This window comes from Harmonia axyridis, chromosome 5, assembly GCF_914767665.1.
Source record: "Harmonia axyridis chromosome 5, icHarAxyr1.1, whole genome shotgun sequence".
Lineage (NCBI taxonomy): Eukaryota > Metazoa > Arthropoda > Insecta > Coleoptera > Coccinellidae > Harmonia > Harmonia axyridis.
The window spans coordinates 37,789,093-37,803,579 of NC_059505.1; the positions used below are offsets into that span (position 1 = coordinate 37,789,093).

Genomic DNA, 14,487 nt, shown 5'->3' on the forward strand with positions numbered 1-14,487 from the left:
ACACAATACTACAATACTAAATGTATTCATTGATTTATAACATATGCCTAGAAAAGAAACATATCAAAATTTTCATTCCAGAGCCCTTGGCAGTGAAAAAAAGGTATCCATGATATTAAATATTATTAAATAACCAATAAAAAAGGTATTGAAACAGTAAAGGATAATACAAAACATTGATGTGCGTGGCGCCAGCGGTTAAATGGTTAAAATATCAAGTTTTATTTCCAAAATAAATGTTCCAAATTATAATTAACTGAACTTGCTTTTTTTAAAGAATTATTTCTATTAAATTCCATTCATAAGCATATTGTTATTTGAGTTAATCAAAAACTTCTCAAATCGTAAATTCCCTATGCAGAAATAAATAACAATTAAATTTCACCTTAGCGGTTACGTTGCAGGCAACACATAATACTGCTTCTGTCATAGAAGTTGCTTTTATTGAACATTAGATATCGAGTTATTATATAGAATTACGAGTAGTTTGGATTCGGAATTCACATTGTAGTTTCCAAACAATCTATATAAATTTAAGAAATATTAATAATTTTCCAATTATGCAATCATTCCAGCATAATATATTCTTATGGTGAAAGAAAAAAAGAAAAAGATATCTATTTATTTCAGTATTTTTGTATTTTAGGTTAGACAAATATAAACAACATTGAAGATATTTGAAAATATGTGATAAATCCGAATTTCCCAGGAAATTATTGATATTTAAAAGATCATGGGGGACTTCAAACCAAGGTTTATCAAACCTTCAGAAACCACTAGTTACCTCGATAAAGACGACTCAACTGTGGTCGAAGCAACAAATTTTGTATACAACAGATTCGTTTCTCAATCAATTGAAACCCAAAGGAGACGATTACCAATTTTCGAAAATAGAAACCACATTTTATATTTGCTAGAGAAGTATCAGACTTTGATTCTTGTTGGAGAAACTGGCTGCGGAAAGAGTACACAAATTCCACAGTACATGATGGAGGCAGAATGGCCTGGACAAATAGGAATATGTGAACCTAGAAGAGTTGCTGCTATATCGTTAGCAAACAGAGTAGCTGATGAAACAGCCACTCTTGTCCAAAGTGACACTGTGGGTTATGCTGTTAGATTCGATGCTTGTTCAAACAAACCTAAAATTAAATACATGACTGAAGGCATTTTGATAAGGGAATTGATGACAGATCCGTTGCTTAAGAGTTACTCAGCTATTATGTTAGATGAAGTACATGAGCGTACTTTGTATACAGATATATTGATGGGGCTGTTTAAGAAAATCCTCAAAAAAAGAAATGATTTACGATTGATTGTTACCTCAGCTACATTGGATGCAAAATATTTAAAAGATTTCTTTAACTTTGGATCCTCAAATGCCAAAGAAACTTCTACCATATTATCTGTGCATGGTAGACAATATCCAGTGGATATTCATTATTTGGCAGAACCTGCTCCTTGTTATATTCAATGTAGTGTTGAAACTGCAATAAAAATAAATGAATCTAAGGAAAATGGTGATATATTGATTTTTTTAACAGGTGTTGATGAAGTTGACAGAGCCTCAAAATTACTTTTGGAGCATGCCAATAGTATAGAAGACTCTAAGAAAAAGAATAAATTTGTTGTCTATCCAATGCATGGTACATTACCATATCATGACCAATTGAAAGTTTTCAAACCAGCTCCAGAAGATCATAGGAAAATTATTGTAGCCACTAATATCGCAGAGACTTCTGTAACAATACCTGGGATTGTTCATATTATAGATTGTGGGTTTGTTAAATTACGATGGTATAATATCGATACCCATACAGATAGTTTAATTGTACTTCCAATAAGTAAAGCATCGGCTAATCAAAGGGCAGGTAGAGCAGGTAGGATGAGATCTGGTAAAGTATACAGGCTGTATACAGAAGAATATTTCAATAAACTTCCTGATAGCACTCCACCAGAAATTGTTAGAACTAGTTTGACTTCTGTGATACTTCACTTGAAAGCTTTAGGAATAAAAGATATAATACATTTTAAATTTCCAACTCCACCACCAATGAAAAATTTAAAGAGCGCTTTAGAAATATTGTATGCTCTGGATGCTATAGACATAAATGGTGAATTGACAAAACCACTAGGTTTTAATATGGCAGAATTTGCTTTGGATCCAATGTATTCCAAAGTTCTATTGAATTCTGGTGAGTTTGGTTGTTCAGAAGAGATTTTAACCATAATTTCTATATTGCAAGTTGAAACAATATTCACTAAACCATCAACGGGAAGCTCAATTGTCAAGGCAAGGATGCGAAGAAGATTATTTGAAGTAGAAGAAGGGGACCTTATGACCTATTTGAATGTATACAATGGGTTCATTCAGAGTGAAATGTCTAGTGCATTTTGTCACAAAAACTTTATAAGTTATAAAAGTATGAAACGTGTACTAGAAATCCGCAAACGTTTGGAGAAAATTCTAAATAATTATGGTATTCCTATAATTTCCGCATCTGGTGCAACACCTCTAATTCAAAAATGTTTAGTGAGTGGTTTGTTTCCAAATGCCGCATACTTGCATCATTCTGGTGTATATAAAACAATAAGAGGTGATATTGATTTGTACATAAATCCGGATAGTGCTTTGTATACAATAACTCAACCACAGTGGGTGATTTTTTGTGAGGTTTTACATACTAAAAAACTTTATATGAAAGACATTACTTCTATCAAGGACGAGTGGTTGATAGAACTGGCTCCACATTTTTATTATCGCACTTCTTACAGAGACGGTTAATTTATATATTTGAGAATTATCTTTAAATTTGTACATACAATAATTATAAGATTTTATTTGATAAATATTTGCGTTTTTTTTACGTGGAGGAAATTAGTTCAATGCAAAACCAACTATAATTGAGTAATTTTGCGAACAAAAATACAATAATATTAACATTGGAAATCTACAGTAAAAAAGTAAATTTTAAGGTTTTCAATAAACTATAATGTAAGTATGTATGTTCATCACATTTCTAGTTGTGGTATTAAAATCTTTTTACTTCGTGACAACACCCCGTATAAAGAGTAGGGTATTTGCTAAAGGCTAAGAGTTCTGCATTAAAAATAAGAAATAATCGTGGTCTGTCAACTAAAATTTCAGGTTAGAATTTGACACGTATACATATGACGCTTAGATTATTTTGTAAATAATCTAAGATATGACGTCTGTCAGGTCAGATGTCAAAATGCAATTGGCGAAAGGACAGGATTTTGCTGAAGGCTGTTCCATTTTGATCAAAACATTTGAAATCCTGTCCTAGAAAGTGAAAATAGTTGAAACCTGCACAGCTGTTAAAAATGGCTGATGCTAGGCACTCAAGGGAGGTTTTGATCGTTTTAGGTCTTTGTTTCTCATGGTACATAGTTAGTTCCTCCAATAATGTTATTGGAAAAATGTTGTTGAATGATTTTCCTTACCCTATGACAATGACAATGGTGCAGTTGTTATCTATCACAGTGTTTAGTGAACCGTTCTTCAACATATTGGGTGTAAGAAAGTATTCAGATATGTCATGGAAATATTACTTTAGGTTGATAGTTCCTCTTGCTTTTGGCAAGTTCACATCGTCAGTATTTTCTCATGTCAGCATATGGAAAGTTCCTGTTTCTTATGCACATACAGGTAGTACAATATTTGCCTCGAAATAACATGATTTTAATGTGTACTTTCTTTTTTAGTGAAGGCAACAATGCCTCTTTTTACAGTACTTCTATCTAGGATAATTTTAGGAGAATCTCAAACTTGCCAGGTGTACTTAAGTTTGGTTCCAATCATAACTGGTGACTACATAATTCATTCAGCTCTAGTAAAAATATTTATTTGATGTTTGTTTTTAGGAGTCGCTATTGCTACTTTGACGGAAGTTAGTTTTGACATGATGGGCCTAATAAGTGCGCTTGTAGCAACCCTAGGTTTTTCATTGCAAAATATATTTTCAAAGAAAGTGTTACATGATACTGGAATTCATCATTTGAGGTTGTTGCACATTTTAGGTAGACTAGCTCTTTGTATGTTCCTTCCTATTTGGATATATTGTGATTTTTTTACCCTTTTAGGAGATAAGACAGTGGTGAGTATTGGAATATGTTCTGAAATGTCAGAATATTCATTCAAATAGAGGTTTGGTGTTAAACTAAGTTTTTATTTCAGACATATCATGATTATAGAATTCTTGGCTTATTATTAGCTGATGGAACACTTAACTGGTTGCAAAATATAATTGCATTCAGTGTTCTGTCTATCGTAACCCCTTTAACTTATGCAGTTGCCAACGCTAGTAAAAGAATATTTGTGATAGCAGCATCTCTTTTTGTGATGGGGAATCCAGTTAGCTTTACCAATGTTTTTGGTATGATGATGGCCATTGTAGGTGTTTTATATTATAATAAGGTGAGTCAAATTCCTAAACAACTCAAAACAACAACATTTTTCAGTGTAAAATCATTAATTTTCTTAAATTTTAGGCAAAGTATGATGCCAGACAAAAAGAAAAGAAAACCACTATACTACCCTCATATAGATCAAATGGAAATGTTGATTATAGAAAATTATCGAATATTTCGTCTAATGGCTTTGTTTCCAATGGAAACGTTACATCAAAAGGTTTGAATAACAATACCAATATGTATCAGTACAATACAAATTTTCAAAGGAGTAATATACTCTTTAGTGTCTAAGGATTGATTACTCATTAACTCCAAATAGTGTATATTATTGAGAAAGTCTTTCAAAATAACAAATTGAACCAGTGTTTTTCGAAAATATAAAATTAAATCACTGGACTTTCCTTATATTCTAAGTATACTGAAAGATTTTTTTATGTGATGAAGCACATTATTCTTATTGAAAAAAAGTTAATTTTAATGTACCTGTCTCTTATCAGTGAAATAGTTAATGAAAATTTAGTATCGGAAATATTGAAAAGCCGCTTAAATTTTTGCTATCAATTATTGTTTAACAATTCATCTATTCTATATGATTATTCTATCATTTATTGATTGAAATTTGAAAAATCTTAGGTAAGGTGTATAGTATATATTTTTGTTGATTTTCACTATGTATAAGAGAAATGGTATCAGTTTCTCATGATTATATTTTTGTTATAGAAAGTAAATTTCAAGATTAAAAATAATTTAATATTTTTTCAATATTTTAAAGATTTTCTTATATTAATAATATAGGTATTACCCCTTATTCGAATCATTTATTTTTACTTAAATTGAAAAGAGGCTATGAATGATATATTTTGAGAGTTTCATAGCTGTTAGTCGCTTAACCAAATCGAAATTCATTATTATATTTGCATTAAACGAAATAGAAAAGCAGCTTTATATAATAATTTAAATAATATTATTTTATTTTGTCCTGGAGATATTTAGCTGTATATAGTATTTATTGTTGTTTGCTAGTCATAACAATGTTGCCAAATTTACAATTGAGTCAGATCTGAAAAAGTTGGATCTTATTTGTAACTTGCATTGAAGTTTGAATTATTGTTCTTTATTTTATTTTTAATTAACTTATGTGATTTTTTCAATCACCTATTATTTGCTCACATCAATTATTATTGTACACATTATTGAGAATTCTTGTTCAATCTTATTTTATATTTAGTTCATCTGTATATTGCTTGGTTTTCCATAATTTTTATTGTATGCAATAGAGCCCATCAAATTTATCAAGACTCAAATATGAGAATATGTTTGTGATTAGCATATTTGATAGTTATTCAGTATTTTAATATTCTGTAAATTATGTATTTTGACGGTTAGATAAATTTTTTCATATATAAGTTGATTATTCCGAATATATGTATATATTCTACAATCAAAGCAATTCATGTAATAAGAAGTGAATTGTATTATTTCTCTTCTTTTTTTTATAGTGCAATGTTCACTTTATATTGAGACAAAATTTCACAACTTTCACTCGTAATACTTTATTAAGTAAAAGATGATTATGTTTTTATAAAAGTTAAGTTTATTTGTTGCTTGAACTGTAACATAAAAATCATTATGTACAGAATAAAATTGTTGAGTATTTTATAAACAATATGTATGAAATTCATAGATAAATATTTTTATACAATGATTGTTTGCTTTCGTATATTAATCCATTCACTAGTAAGAAAAAAAACGTTAAAACTGTACACTATATCCAATGCGAAGAATACTGTTCAATCTGAATATTTCATAATCCACTGCCTCATAATGTTTTTGTGATGGTGTGTTGGCTGCCTGGAAACACTTTCTTTTGGAAATTATCTTGGTCACCCTGAAAATTCACACAATGTATAATTTGGTATTTTTTTTTTAATATTGCATTTTACCCTTTCACAGCAGTTTATGTAAGGATTTCTTGCGATAACCAACTCGATTCTATCTCCAGCTGATGCAATTAAGGGAACAGTTAAGCAGCAATCAAAATCTTGAGTTTTTGTATCGTTCACCTGAAAAAATCATTATCAAAATCATTTACTTCAAGGAATCAGGTGAGAAATATACCTGTATTATTCTATCGTAAGGTTTTAGCAACCCAACAATATCTGCCGGACCATCTTTCCTAATTTTATTAACATAGACACCTTTCTCGTAAAGTCCATCGCTTACACTGAATCCATAATCATCATAAATAGAATCCTTGTATAATGTAACGTGAAATACTTCATGCCCTACTAGAGAGTCATCACCATACATCTTCATGTAATTGTTGGACTGTAAGGGAGAGATATTTGGTTAATATTTCAACCAACCATCGATTGCTCGAAGCTATGTTACCTGTTGGTATGAGTGTCCTGTATCATACTTATAAGTATGTGAATAGTTATAACTAGGTAATGGCAATGGACTTGGACAAAAAACTTCATCAGCGTCAGAATAGAACTGTATCTGAGAATCGTGTTTGTGGTCAATCGATGCTGCAGAATCCTTCTCTGGAAAGGGTATGGATATGGGTTCACTTATCAGGCTCTCTCCATCTTTGATGTCTGAAAAAGGATTGAGTTATTCTTAAAATGAGACTATTTCGATTTTATCAACAGGATGAGACCTCTGGGCCCATAACCTGTGGTTAGTGTTCATTTTTTGATTCATTATTTATTTTTATTAACACAGGAAGACGCTTCTGGGCCAATAACCTGTGTACACGTTGAATATACAGTAATATAAGTCCTGTAGCGATCTTATCTCAAGGAAAGCATGAGCTTGATTAATTTGATCTCGTTTTACCTGTTGTATTATCCGGATTATTACTGTCCCATGAATGAACTGCGCTATCCACACTCATAACACCATCAGGGCTAGAGTACTCACACCTTTCATCAAGTTGTGACTCTATGAGGCTAGAAGTTTCTCTGGAGTCTAGGGAGTAGTCAATCTTGAAGTCAGTTCTGAATTCTGTGAATGAAGAAAATATTTGTTCCTGTTTTTTTCTTTCAAGAAATTTAATGTATATAGGGGTACTTTTTCATGAGGTATATATATAGATATTAGCTTTACCTTTGGGTTTTAGGTTTCGTGCAATCTTTAGCTGTACTCTATCTCCAGATGTCTGCAGAAGTCTTATAGCATCAGATAACCGTCTGTGCTCTAGGCTTTCTTTGTTTATAGCCAGAATTCTGTCTCCAACATGAAGAGCACCTGTTTTTTCTGCTAGACCACCTTTAACACATTTTAAAGTAAGTAAGTATCAGTATATAGCATGCGGTAGAACATGTTGAATTAGGAATATTATCTTCGATCAACGCAGGTCTTAAGGGACCTCAACAGTATGTAATTACATTTCTATCAATTTTTTATAAAATTCCTCCGCTTTCTTGATCTTAAGTTATGAAATACTTTTAATTCCCAGCAATTTATGAACCTTTGAGAACCAAAATATTGTGAGTTGCATACACCGTGCAACAATTATAATAACCATTACACTTGAAAGAAGAAGTAAATACTAACCTTCCGTTATCCTGGACAATATGATAGGATCACTATTGTTTTCACTGCCGGAAATGGTGATACCAAGCGGACCTCCGTATCTATGCAGTTCAACAGTGTACACAACACTGTCCAAAAACAAATTATCTCCTTCAGTTTCGGTCTTTTCAATCTTCAGAGTAACAATGTCGCTACTTGAGTGTTTGATGATATCGAAGGCAGATTCTACAGTGTGGTGGGTCAAGGTTTGATTGTCTATAGCCAGTAAACGATCGCCTGCGTGTAAAGTACCTGTTCTGTGGGCTATGGAGCCTCTGCAAATCTCCGAGATGATGAAGGGATCGTCTGGTGCAACCTTGGACGCTAGAGATTAGAAGATAAAGTCTAATTAGGACTCCAACCTTCGATATACTTAAGTTGTAAAGCAATAATTGGTGCTACAGCTTTGACATCTCCCAATATAAACTAGTTATAGCCTTTGAGAAGGCTATATTATTGTACCTGTTATTGTAATCCCTAGTCCTGGACCTCTTTTAGCTAGTTTCACTGTGAACACCCCACTTGAAGGCACTATTGTATCAGCTACGTCGAACTCAACTTGAAGAGCAACTTGACAAACATTGTTCATGTCGATTCCACGGTCCAAGATGGCTGTGATCTCTTGAAGGGTTAGGTTGTACTGATGGTTGACAGCTGTTATCCTGTCGCCCACTTGAAGACATCCGCACCTGCGAAATGAAAGGTTGATTTTTCCATGTCTACGAGATCAAATCGAGCCATACCTGTATGCAGGTGAATCCATCACTATCCTAGATATGAGAATATCGGCTGGTTTATTGTCAGTGTGATCCCCAACTGATACGCCTATGCCAAAACCTGTCCCTCTGTCGCTGTAAAGGTTGATGCTGAGCGATTCTGTATGACATACGCCCATATTGGTCGAGTAGCCGATGCTGTTCGTTCCTAAGAATTTTAGTTATGAATGTTTTGGTAGAAGTACCATTTAGGGGTTCAGGGTGTTGTGTAGGAAAAAGAACAGGATGTGTTATCTTACAATGGAAGATTATTTCAAATATTTAGCGGCTGTAGAAGGTATTTATGTTTTTTTTTGAAGGATGTTGATAGTATTCTTACCTAAATCTCCTTCGAAAGATTTGTGCAGCATACTTTGTCGATTTGGGATGTTCCTTCTTCTGGAGCATCTTGAGTTTATGGTACTGTAGCCGCTTAGGCTAGGACTTGGGTATTGGCCTGAAAATTAGTGCATCACTTTGATAAAAATAAAGCTTCTCATTTTCAGGCTTAAAATGGTTAAAACGATTTGAATAGTTTTTGAGAATAACGTTTTTTTTAAGTGATCCAAGCCAAGTAAAGACCAATAGTTTATGTAGCCACGCTGAGATCCCTGAAATCATATAACCAGAGGTCTCTATTGACATGGGAGAGGTGTAATACCATAAAGTAACTGACCAGAGGGAATAAAGTAACTCTACTATGGGTACCTGGGCATTGTGGTATTGAAAGAAACGAAAAAGGCGACGAACTTGCGAAAAGGGCCTCAAGGTTAACATCTGTTGGTTCTGAGCTCTTCTGTGGAATTAGAAAAGACCAATAAAAGGCAGCGGTCTAACAATGGGACTGAAACAATAGAAAAACCCTCTGGAGAAATACTCCGGGTCTTGCTCAGGCAAATAAATTTGTGGTGCTTTCACCGAACTACACCAGGAAGCTTCTGAAGCTACCACGAGCTGAGCTTTGGGTAATGGTGGGACTGCTGACAGGACACTGTCGGTGCAAATACCTTTTGTACCGCATGGGTAGGTCAGCAGATGAGATCTGCAGGCTCTGTGGATGGGAAGTAGAAATAGACGAACACATATTGTGCAAATGTCCAAGGATGACTGGCCTAAGAACCACTCACATGAAAAAGTCAGTTCTAGATACTCACGAAGCAATAGCAAAGGCTCCCAAGGATGTCGTCGGTTTCGTTAACCGTATCGACGGCCTCCCTGGGTTTGTATGAATAGGTGGGGTTAAAAACAAAAGATCAAAGTAGTCAGCGAGTTACCGGAAGGCTAACAGAGCCGCAACAACCCCGATTCAGTGAATAATAATTATAGTTTATGTATTTCTTCGACTATCGTGAGGTTTTTTGAATTGAGCTGATTACTGATAAGCCCAAAATTATGCAAAAATATTTGCATCTTAGAACCGTCTTTGCTAAATAGCTTCATTATATCTCTACTGAAATTATATATACTTTGAGGTCATTGTTTATTATAGTCTACACCCAAACAACATACTGCATCGACAGACACATGCCCAAAGTTACTCAGAATCTTCTGAAATGCAATCAGAAATTTTGAAATCGTATAAAACAAACCAAAGTGATTACAAAGCGTCCTCATGTTTTGGAGGATGAGATACAGTAATTTTGATACTACAAAGTACTTAGTTACCAGTTGCCACGATGAATGAATTGATTTCAGACACTCTTATCTAATCACAATCATATTTCCTTGACATGGCAGACTTTCTCATATTTTGTGCTCCAATTTTGATCAATTTCCGCTACTTTTTTTTAACTCTGGGCCTACTGCGCTGTTGCCAATTCGAAATACTAGAAAGGAAGTTTCACATTGGCATCTGCTATAATAAACCAAGCATCCTTCAGTATTTCGTCATCTCCTGGTTACTTCAAGACCGTATGATTACCAACTTACCAAAACCATAATTCCTAGACACCCGGTGCACAGCCTGAAACGGCAAGATCTGCAACCTCCTAGCCTTCCTCAGCAACTTCTCAGCATCCATCAGGCTACCCTCGAAGTCCTTCATCGCCAAATCGTTTATGGCCAGAATCTGATCCCCTATGTTCAAGGCACCGCACCTATCGGCCGTACTGGCCTGCACAATGTGTCCCACAAAAAACCCTGAGGTTATCACTTCGTCCAGACCGAAATCACTACCGTAATTGTTCAGAATAACACCGAAGTCCTCGTCTTGAGTCCTGTCGATCTCCACCAAAAGAGGCCCTGTCGCGTATTTCACAGTCTCCATGTTACTCACTTCGTATTCTATGGTCAGAGTGGTTACGGTGATGCCATGTTGGTTCTTGGAGACGCAGCTTTCTCTGAGCAGCTGTTGGGCTTCGCCGAGGGTCTTGTTGAAGAGGGACTGGTTATCCACCTTCAGGACTCTGTCTCCCACACGTATCAGTCCAGTTCTGGAAGATTTAGATTAGATTCAATCGGAAGAAATTACTTAAGAGGATCATGAAGTGTTCCTTAAGAGACACCGAATTAAACATCAAATATTGGTTGTTATTTAGGAAAGATTATTTGACGAAGTGAATAAGGATGTGTGTTTAGAATCGAACCTTAAAAAAATTGGCAAGCTGAGAACAAATTGCTATGCCATCATTTGGGACGTAATCCTAATCATCATGCATAATTTCATCAACATAGGATTAGTTGTTATGGAGATCCCGAAAATTAACTTTTACGCTTATCTTCAATCAAACATGCTTTCATTTTAAAGGTGATAACAAGCTTCTTCTACCTTCCGAAGCGCAATTAAAGCTTTACAATAAGAGAAGAGGTACCTTGCTGCAGGTCCATTTGGCCGAACATGTGTTATAATCAGAGGTCTACTCAAATTAGGATGATCCAAGACTGTGCCTCCTCTCAAGGTGATACCAATGGAACCATCAGATCTTTCTAGTGTTACTTCTGTAGTCTTCGTTATGACACTCATCGACTGTTGTGAACCTAAACAAATAGACGACATACAGGAGCTAGCCATGGCACACTTTGTATAGATATAATAATAATAATAATAAAGGATAAAGATGTGACAATCAAGTATCAGAGATTCACTTACCATAACAAGGCAGAGAATAGCCAATCTCCAACATTGCATTATCATCGACGTTCTCCAAAAGGCTGTTGACATCAGCAGCTCGCATCTTGGAAGTGTTGATGCCATTTATGCTATGTATCTTGTCTCCAGGTACCAGTTGGTCGCTTGCTACTGCCACAGAACCAGGCCTGAGTGAGGCTATGCTTGGAGTTGAGCCCAGATCTGAATTTCCTGAATGATAAAATGAAAGGATTTTAGGATCTAGATTGAAAAATATTTGTTCAACAAGATACCATACAATTTTTCCCTGATTAGAATATTGTGACTGCTGATTTTTTTCTCATTTATGCATTAATATATAAATTGATTGCTAACAGGGAGTATTCAACCATTAATTTCGTATCAATTAAATTAATTAATTAATCAAACAAGATTGACTGTGAGTATTTTAAAACATTAGTGGGAAAGAACATCTAAATGATATGGATAGCTCTATTCGTATATTCATTCACCAATGATTATCATGCATTAATGTTAAATTAAAATTAAAGGAAAAATTATATCTGATCATTAGCGGCGAATAAACTACAATGATTCGTTATTTTGGCTCCTTTGAAAATTATTTATTAATGTTAAATTGGTCAGTAATATAAACCCGTTAATGATTAATTTCGTGTACACTCTTTCGATCATAATCTAACAGATCTATCTATGCTTTTTGACTGATAGTTTGAAGAATTCGACAATTCTTAGCAGAAAATCCATCCAAGAGTATACCTCTTTTGAACAGGTGGCTCTTTCTATTTTTCTTCTCTTTTGGTGAACCTACTGGTGTCTTTGGTGGCTTGCACAGACTACCACCTTCGCCAGAATCTCCTTTACAAGGGTTGGACAGACTCCTCGCCCTAGGCCTTATCGACGAGAATTTCAAAGAGGGGAACATACCGAGGGTTTGAAAACAACTGACCAACTAACAGAATCACTACGTTTATCACATATTTTCACAGAATTCTCGCTACACTGTTCACCAACGATGGATTTACCTCACTCAGCACTTACAGGTGGTTCAAAATGGAACGAACTCAAGGGGATTCGATGAAAAATGGTGGAAATCGAAGAAATCGACTGTTGGTGCATATCTTAGGTTAGGAATTTGGCGATTTAAGGGTGCAAATCGATAAAAATACGTCTGATGACGTTTATTTCATTGGAAAATGTTTCTTTAGAGCGCTGTGTTACTTTATCAACGACGTATTCTGAACGTGCTACAGTAGTCAGTCTCCCGAAGTGTACTGTTTATTTTTAACTTTTCTCAGTTTAGATATTATTATAAGCTGTGGAAATTGTCGTCTGTTTTGTCGTTTGATGAGGATGATCTTCGCTCCAGTTATCATCTTGGTGAATCTTCTTTTTGGTGCCGGATATTGCAGACATTATAGGAACGATTTAAAAAAAAAAAAAATTAAAATGCTATTTTCGGTGTTATTTCATTATCGACGGATATTTTCAAGCGAAATTTTAGGGTTAGATAGTACTCGATACGATTTTCAAAGTAAGAACCGTAACACCCCTCATCACTATTCAAAATCAAGGGGTTGTGCTCACCCCCGTTAGGCAGTTGAAGTTACGAAAAAAGCTGAAAAGTTGTTCCCTCTCGAATCAGAAATTGACAGGTTTGAGCGATTTTCCTTAATTTTCTTTTTCAAAGTCTGGAAAACGAGGTGTTCAGTTTTGGTGGTCCACCTAGTATGTACAGTGCATCCCATTTTGGGTGAGACAGCCAGGTTTCTCGCTTGTTATTTAAGATAGAGCCTTGCGGTTTTCACGTTCCTGTCCTACTTTTTTGTGAAACTCAAGTTGGTCTAATCAGATTTTGCATAACTGTTTCCGTTCAAGAGATACAGGGCGATTTTGGAAATTGATACTTTTCGGACCCCTCCTTTATCTCCGAAGTTATTAGAAATAATGCTGAGGTAAAAACTACGTCTGAATCAGAATTCTGCGTAGAATCCAGTGGCATACTCAATTTTTTTTTTTCGGGATATGGTTTTGAAGATTCAACACAAACCTATATTTTTTTTAATGGAACACTATATATATCATTACTTCGTTGAATTCGTCATTTTTTTCTCTTCAAAATGGTGTATGATACTATGTAGGTAGGATGTTCAGAAACGTTAAAAAAACACTAAAACATCAAATAATGATGATTTTTTTGTAAATGAGCCATGAATTTTCTATGTTTCATTAAAAGGATTATTACTTTCGATTTTTAAAAGTAGTAGGTCATTGATGATACAAACATCCTTGTTGTTATTTCGGCTACTATGCATTTGGAAGCATTGTTTCATCAAGTAGGCATTGGAGGGAAAAAAACCAATCTGATCTAGCTGTCATCGCTATGAATTATTACTATCATTATTGATTCTTCTTTTATATGGGAAATCCATTGCCCATTAACAAAAAATCATCATTATTTGATGTTTTAGTGTTTTTTTAACATTTCTGAACATCCTACCTACATAGTATCATACATCATTTTGAAGGGAAAAAATAACGAATTCAACGAAGTAATGATATACATAGTGTTCCATTTAAAAAAATATAGGTTTGTGTTGAATCTTCAAAACCATACCCCGAAAAAAAATATTG

General features: G+C 34.4%; 3 protein-coding genes across 5 annotated transcripts in view; 2 read left to right on the plus strand and 1 right to left on the minus strand.

Annotated features, from left to right (window-relative positions):
- The first annotated feature begins 640 nt into the window (after positions 1–640).
- Positions 641–2,842, plus strand: LOC123680600 (probable ATP-dependent RNA helicase DHX35). The gene has a single exon (XM_045618581.1). It carries the CDS (start codon positions 734–736, stop codon positions 2,783–2,785), a length of 2,052 nt encoding a protein of 683 aa, XP_045474537.1. The 5' UTR covers positions 641–733; the 3' UTR covers positions 2,786–2,842.
- Positions 2,843–3,215: 373 nt separating this feature from the next.
- LOC123680170 (solute carrier family 35 member E1 homolog) lies at positions 3,216–6,136 on the plus strand. The gene is made up of 5 exons (XM_045617942.1): positions 3,216–3,670; positions 3,727–3,828; positions 3,886–4,118; positions 4,199–4,438; positions 4,513–6,136. The coding sequence occupies exons 1-5, from the start codon at positions 3,346–3,348 to the stop codon at positions 4,723–4,725; spliced, it is 1,113 nt and encodes a 370-aa protein (XP_045473898.1). The 5' UTR covers positions 3,216–3,345; the 3' UTR covers positions 4,726–6,136.
- LOC123680169 (glutamate receptor-interacting protein 1) overlaps positions 5,268–14,487 on the minus strand; it is a 36,425-nt gene continuing 27,205 nt past the window's right edge. For 2 of the 3 annotated variants that reach the window (XM_045617939.1, XM_045617940.1), the window contains exons 4-16: positions 11,857–12,066; positions 11,579–11,744; positions 10,698–11,200; positions 9,109–9,225; positions 8,757–8,937; positions 8,476–8,702; positions 7,996–8,337; positions 7,546–7,707; positions 7,276–7,443; positions 6,826–7,034; positions 6,553–6,762; positions 6,378–6,497; positions 5,268–6,322 (exon numbers count right to left, since the gene is read on the minus strand). In XM_045617939.1, the coding sequence (XP_045473895.1) occupies positions 6,254–6,322; positions 6,378–6,497; positions 6,553–6,762; positions 6,826–7,034; positions 7,276–7,443; positions 7,546–7,707; positions 7,996–8,337; positions 8,476–8,702; positions 8,757–8,937; positions 9,109–9,225; positions 10,698–11,200; positions 11,579–11,744; positions 11,857–12,066 (2,684 nt within the window). In that variant the 3' untranslated portion in view covers positions 5,268–6,253. Of the gene's footprint in view, positions 6,323–6,377; positions 6,498–6,552; positions 6,763–6,825; positions 7,035–7,275; positions 7,444–7,545; positions 7,708–7,995; positions 8,338–8,475; positions 8,703–8,756; positions 8,938–9,108; positions 9,226–10,697; positions 11,201–11,578; positions 11,745–11,856; positions 12,067–12,612; positions 13,270–14,487 lie in introns of those variants that run through there. The other variant, XM_045617941.1, reaches the window with a different exon arrangement.

Coding starts and splice junctions, on each gene's coding strand:
- LOC123680600 (XM_045618581.1), top strand. CDS start 734: ATGGGGGACTTCAAACCAAGGTTTATCAAACCTTCAGAAACCACTAGT.
- LOC123680170 (XM_045617942.1), top strand. CDS start 3,346: ATGGCTGATGCTAGGCACTCAAGGGAGGTTTTGATCGTTTTAGGTCTT. Junction 3,671..3,726: donor TGTTTCTTATGCACATACAG/GTAGTACAATAT, acceptor TTTCTTTTTTAG/TGAAGGCAACAATGCCTCTT. Junction 3,829..3,885: donor TTTGGTTCCAATCATAACTG/GTGACTACATAA, acceptor GTTTGTTTTTAG/GAGTCGCTATTGCTACTTTG.